The sequence below is a fragment of the Echinops telfairi genome, unplaced genomic scaffold (assembly GCF_000313985.2).
Source record: "Echinops telfairi isolate 266 unplaced genomic scaffold, ASM31398v2 ScPeMD7_3509;HRSCAF=4178, whole genome shotgun sequence".
Lineage (NCBI taxonomy): Eukaryota > Metazoa > Chordata > Mammalia > Afrosoricida > Tenrecidae > Echinops > Echinops telfairi.
In genome coordinates, this window is record NW_022107407.1 from 15,748,309 (window position 1) to 15,755,100 (window position 6,792).

Sequence of the window (6,792 nt, forward strand, 5' to 3'; positions counted from 1 at the left end):
CCTGCTCTAGCCGGTCGCCGGCCGGGCTGGCTTGCGAGGCCCGCGTCGCCTCTTGCCTGTCTGCGCTCTGGCTTTCATATTCTTCATTCGTTAGACAGTTTAGGACCAACTTTCCAATTGCTGTGTTCCGAGCGATGGAATCCCTGCTTTATGAGTTCTGTTGGTGGGTTTAGACATGCACCACAATAGCAGCGATGCACGATAGAGAACGCTCAACTCGGGAGAAGGAACTCTTCCGACGCCGCTGGTGTGATAGCGGAGATGGTGATGGGAGAGAGAAAGGACAGGCTGGAAAGTTAGATTCTCTTTCTGCAAATTGGGAACTGAACATTCGGTGGAGCAAAAGCTTTTCATACAAAGTCGCAGCGAACTTCACTGTTCTGAGTGTTGAGTGTATGGCAGAAAGGTTTTGGAGAAAAAAATATAGTAATGATTGGGTCAGATTTTTCCAGTATGTTAAATTCTACCTTAATGAGCTTGGAATATGGATTTTGGATTTGACTTTGAGTATGACCAATGGTAAATCAGTACCAGTTTCCATACAATTGATTCTGACCCTTAGCAACCCCCTGTGCCTGAGTACAAGTGTGCTTGCTCACTGGGATTTTCCGTGACTTATACGGGCATCATTGATTTCTGATGTGAACCTTGGAAGCTTTGGCCACCTGACATGACAGTAATGCATTTGGGATGTTTTGTGTTTGTAGCAGACAGATTGGACCGAACCATGGCTAATAGGACTCGTCGCCTTCCACATCTTCTGCCTGCTGCTCACTTGTTTCTCATCTCAAAGGTATAAATTACAGATTGGACATTTCTTTTGCTTAGGTGAGCAGAATTATTATTTTTTAAATTCGTGATGAAGACTGCTTTATAAAATGGTTATTTTGTCTGTCTCCACAATATATAAATGTGTTTGCTAGCCCTTCTATGGAGGAGCTCTGGAAATGTAGTGGGTTAAGTGTTGGGCTGCCAACCTCAAGGTCAGCAGTCGGAAACCACCCACGGCTCAGCTTGATAAAGATGAGGCTTTCTACTCCCCAAAAGAATTACAATATTAGAAACCCACAGGTTTTCTTACAGGGTAGCTATGGGTGATTTGATGCTATGGCAGTCAGCCTTCCTATTGTGCTGTGTGTTTTTATTTTTATCTATTTTTTCCACAGGTTTAATAAATGTATCCATTTAGTTCCCATTTGCAGCAACTCTTATTCCTTTGAAATACAGACAGACCCAGCAATGCCCAGCATTGCCCAGCAGTACTTTTCAGGCTTCCAGAATTCATGTTCACTGAGCATTTGGTGTTGCAGTAGCACTTGTCCAGAACTGGGAACGCTCCGTAGTTGGGGTACTTTATGTATCGTGAAGAAAGTCTTTCTACCAGAGGAAGAAAAAAAACCACTCCTCAGAACCCAACAGATCTGTGAGATCTTTCTTGTCCCCTCACCTCAGAGGCATTTTCTTGGGGTTTTTTTCCCAGTGGCACGAAAAAAAAGACCAAAACCTAACCGGAGTTACAAAAACAGAAGACCATGATGGCTGTAAAAGGGGTGTCCAGGAGCACCAGAAAGACCCCTTTACCAGCCACATCCAGTGTGTGTGCTCCACAGAAAAAACAACAGAAACGAGTCCATGAATCCCAACGGTTAGATTGCAAAATCCCTTCATCCTGTGTGTTTGGATTTTTAAAGCACCTCTGAAAGAGTCCCAGATTGCAGATTTGGGAATTACAAATCTATTATAAAATGATTTTTGGATATTAAACATAAGAGTAAACTACTGAGCATCTGTATGTCCCAGGCAAGTGTACTAAATGCTCGTTAGCCAGAGAGGAGCTCATTTAATGAAATGCTGACTATCTTGTACAAGTTGTTTTTCTGCGTGTGCTTAGTATCGTGTTCCTTGCCCTGGGAGGGAGAAAACATATTAGGAAGGAAAGTTTTATAAATTAGCATAGCACATCGCTATATCAAATAAAAACATTGCCCAAATCAGTTTAAAGCTCTAGACGCTGGAATTTAGAGAAGGAAATGAGTTACATGAAGGGATTGAGAAAGGTGGTTGCCTCCTCTGTGTATAATGAAAAGAAATGGTACTTAGATTTGGGCTATCCCTATGATGCATTGTGGAGTAGACCATGTGATCTATGGATTTTTATTTTGGAGGTAGATCACTAGACCTGTCTTAGTCTGTGTTAGTCTAAAAACTGCTGAAACCTGTTCAGCATCATAGCAACAGTAAAACCTCCATGTATAGTGACTACCTCAGGTGCCATGGTCAGAAATCAAACCTGAGTCTGAAGCATGGGAGGCAAGGCATGAATTCTACCACCGAGCCATTGTGTGTCATTCAGAAAGATCCCATGGGAACAATAAAGTCTTGATAAGGGACATGAAAAGTGAGTAGAAACATTTTAGTAAGAAACAATTTTTTTTTAACTACTGCCATTGACTTGATACCACCAGGTAGAGACCCTATAGGACTAAATAGAATTGTTCCATAGGGTTTCTGAGATTCAATCTTTAGAGGAGCAGACAGCCTCATCTTTCTTCCATGGAACATCTGGTGGATTTGAACTGCCAACCTTGTAGTTAGCAAGTGACCTTGCAGCTGTGAGAAGAAAGCAATCAGAATGATAGTAGGAAGACCTAATAACGCAGAAGTGGAGATTAATGTGAAACATGGAGAAAATGTTAGAGAAACCACAAGTTCAGCAAGAGCTAAGCATTTCTTGTGTTCCGTAGCTAGAAATATACTTGTGTAGAGTCTATAAAGGATATGTTGAGGCTTTTTTGTGTGATTCTGTAGATATTGGGGAACCACTAAAGATTTTTGCATGGTGGCGGCAGTGTTCTTAGCTGCCATCAAGTTCATTCTGATGCATTAACAATTCTATATACAAAATGTTCACCTTGTATTGACCTTGATTTTCTTTTCTGTTAAATAGTGTACTCTGTAATTGTTTTATTTTTCACTTCTCATACCTAAAATGGGGAATTTTTCTTATTTTCTTATAGTAAATATTCTATTATAAATAAATAATTTTATTCTGTAGGACTAGTTGTCATTTAAATTCTGATGGATTTTCTATTTCTTTACAGTAATTTTGGTCTACTGTGCTGAATATATTAATGAAGCGGCTGCAATGAACTGGAGGTAAACAACAATTTACTATATATTAAGAAATACCTTCTCTAATGATATTACCACAGATATCGTCCATACAGATCAAAGGACTGAAAGAGAAAATTAAGTCAATTTAAAATCAAATCACCTTTGCATTAATAGGTTTTTAGCTTTAAAAAATAACTTGTTAAATATATTTTCTAATATTTTCTGACTGAACAAATTCAACTGTATTACTGATACAGTTTATAGTTGAAATGGGAGGCTATTTAATGGGTGATTTCAAATGCAGAGTAGAATCAAAATATGTGTACGTGGAACTCAATCAATATTATGGTTAAAACAGAAAGCATTGTACTTTCAGACTAACCTCCCCCTTGGCCCTAGAAACCTTCTATTTGTAAATACTGGGTTTTTTTAGGAGTATGTGTACAATCTACTGAATTTTTGTGTGACTTGTCAATCCCTGGACAGCACTCTGTTCATTGTGGGTCTTAGTTCTGGCGTCCTATTGCTCTTGCAGCACTGCTTTGATCATTATTGTTGTGATTTCTAGCCCGGGTGATGGGGTGCAGGGCTACTAACCACAAGATCAGTGGTTAGAACTCACCAGTCGCTCCGGCGGTTAAAAGATGAGGCTTTCTACTTCCATCAAGATTTGAGTTCTGAGAACCCTAAAGGAGCAGTTCTGCTCAGTCTTATAAGTCACTATGAAAATTCAAGGCCATGAGTATTAGTTTGGAATGGTGAGCTTGTAGTTCTGTGACATCTGTCTTCGGCTGTGTTCTCCAGAGAAATAAAATCTAGACTATGTGTTTCTATCTATGTCTATGCATGCCTATGTCTATAACACAAAACCAGGAAAAGCAATATATATATGAAAAGAAGTTTATATATATCAAGAAATTGGCTCACAAAACAGGAAAAGTGAGCAATTCCAAGTCTTGCCAGGCTCCACATCCTTGGATCAGATGTTAGATGGGGGACTTCTGACTCAAGTCTCTGCGGGGACTGATGAAACCAAGATCAGCAGTGAGGCAACAGGTTGGTGACTGCAAAACGAAGTGAATTTAAGGTCAGTACATCAGAGTTGTGGCTTCATACATGAAGGAAACCAAAGACAACAGGTTGGAAGTCAGGCCACTGAATACTCTTAGGATCAGCAGGCAATGTGGCAGCCCATTGCTTACGTCCAAAAAATGGGACGTCCATGAGCCACATGCAAGATCCAGATCCAGTAAAAAGCAAACCAGTTTTCCACAGTGTGTACTTATTTGGAAGCAGACCAGAGCCCCTACGCAATTAATTGCATCAGGACTGTTACCTGATTAAGGGTGTTTGTTGCATTCCACCCCAACTTTTCCCATTTTGAAGACTTAAAACTGATTGACAGTGATTACATTGTGTTAACTCAAGTCCTGTGAGATAATTAGATGCTAACTGCCAACCCCACCACTTTTCTGTCAGTTTTTCACACTGTGGTAACTTGCGTATTTCTGTGATGCTGTGGAAGCTATGTCATTGTTATTTCAAATACCAGCATATCACCCAAAGTAAACATGCTTCAGCAAACTTCTAGACAAAGAACAGACTACAAAGAAGAAATAGGCTATCCACTATTGAGGAACTACAAACCTCATGATTATCAGCAGAACATGTCAGAGTTATTACCAGAAGATGAGCCCCTCAGGTAGAAAGACGCACAAATCATCGCAAGAAGAGCTGCCTTCTCAAAGTAGAAACAGCCATAATGACGTGAATGGACTAAGGCTTTCGGACTTCCATTTGCTAATCAGCCACACTCAAAATGCGAAGAAACAGCTGCACATGCCACTTCATAATTGGGATGTGTAATATACAATGTATCAATCTAGGAACATTTGAAGTTCTCTCAAATCAAATGGAATGCATAGTAATTGTGGGAGTTACATAATCTCGTGTCAATTTGAGGATATTAAGAGTGAAGGGGTAGACTCTAGCCTGTCAATCAGGTCACAGCCTGATGATGCCTCCTTGTGGGTGTGGTCTCCTCATGAGGATTCTGGGAACTTTCTGCTTTACCTTCCTGTTGAATAGCCACACTCAGAGAGCCGGAGGAGCCAACATGGAGACCCGCACCACGTGGAGACCCGTGCCAGCGCTGAGATGCTTCCACTGTCATTGGATCCACATGACTGCGACCACTGGCCTGTAATCTTCCTGCATTCGGCATTGCATGTGCTCCATGAGTCTGAAGAGGGATGTGTGGACTAGTATCGGACATATGGGCTAATATGGGACGTATGGACTTGATCTAGACTGGGCTGGAATGTTTTCTCAAAATACAATTGCTCTTTGATACAAAGCTCTTTCTTATACATATGAGTGTCTTTGGATTTGTTTCTCTAGTTAACCAGGTCTAACACAGTGATTAATATCCTAGGCATTAATGAGCTGAATGGACTGGTACAGGCATAATGAATATCAAGTAGTAATCTTGTGTCGAGAAGGCATCCCAGCCCAATCTATCTCAAGTCCTTAAGTCAGAGACTAGAAAGTGCCTCTTCAGATTTCGTGTAGCTACAGGTCAGTGACACAGAAAGGTGAAGCGTGTTGCAGGGAGATCACAGGGCAGTGGGTGAGTGTTGTATGGATCCAAAGTTGGTGGACACATGGCAGGTTGCTGACAGTTCTGAGGGTCATTCTGCCCATATGGGATCACCCTTGCAGGCAAAGACAAAGTTGTAGTGAAGTCCCAGTGCGGAGAAAGGCAAAAAGGCAAGGGGGCGAGGAGGTATCCCAGTTTGTCCCTGGAGGTATCAAACTGTGACCTCAATGATAGGTTGGACGCTACTCCTCCTTTTCATACATATTCATGTTAACATAAACTCTACCACAGTCAACTAACCAATAAAGCTAGTGATGCAGAAATTTTGTATTCAGTCTGAAATTGATCAACTATAAAGATGCATTGACAATTATTGTCTGTTGGAATGCAAAAGTTGGAAATGAAGAAGGAATAGTAGTTGGAAAATAGCGCTTTAGCGACAGAAAGGAAGACAGTCTCTGTCTTCCTGGTAGAATTTTGCAAGATGAGTGACGTCATTACAGATACCTTACTTCAACAACACAAAAGGCAACTATCGTTTTTCCAGATGGAATACACAGAAATCAAATTGACTACATCTGTGGGAAGAGACTACATAGAAACTCTTATCAGCAGCTAAAACAAGGCCATTTGCTCATATGTAAGTTCAACTTGAAGTTGAGGAAAATGAAAATAAGTCCACTTAATATAGATTGTTTTCAAAAAACACCTTGTAATGCTAATCTTCCCCTAAGAGTAATTCGTCTCTCCAGTAAATTGTGTATCATAGTAAAAAGTGATCTCTTGCAATTCTTATTTTTTTCATTATATGTAGTGTCATACCATAAACTTTGAATAACATCATGAGATTCATACCAAGTACCACCAGTGATGTTTAGTGCTCCCCAAAAGCAGAGAGAAGTCATTACAGTTGAAAAACTTGAATTGCTTAATACATACCTTAGATTGATGTCTGTAACTGGTGGCCCCCATTTCAAAATCAATGACTACAGCTATGCAGAGAGGAACTATTATTTTAAAAGAATAGGAACCAACAAATGGTTCAAAACCAATGGTGGGGAGGGGACGGGAGGAATGGT

General features: G+C 40.5%; 1 protein-coding gene across 5 annotated transcripts in view; it reads left to right on the forward strand.

The window, feature by feature from the left end:
* Positions 1–6,792, forward strand: part of TMEM18 (transmembrane protein 18) — a 13,865-nt gene that overhangs the window by 342 nt on the left and 6,731 nt on the right. For all 5 annotated transcript variants that reach the window (XR_006680456.1, XM_045294282.1, XM_045294280.1 and 2 more), the window contains exons 2-3: positions 708–828; positions 3,102–3,156. Coding sequence is in view for 4 of the 5 variants with exons in the window: in XM_045294282.1 (XP_045150217.1) it covers positions 708–828; positions 3,102–3,156 (176 nt within the window). In the remaining variant the exon portion in view is untranslated. The remainder of the gene's footprint in view (positions 1–707; positions 829–3,101; positions 3,157–6,792) is intronic.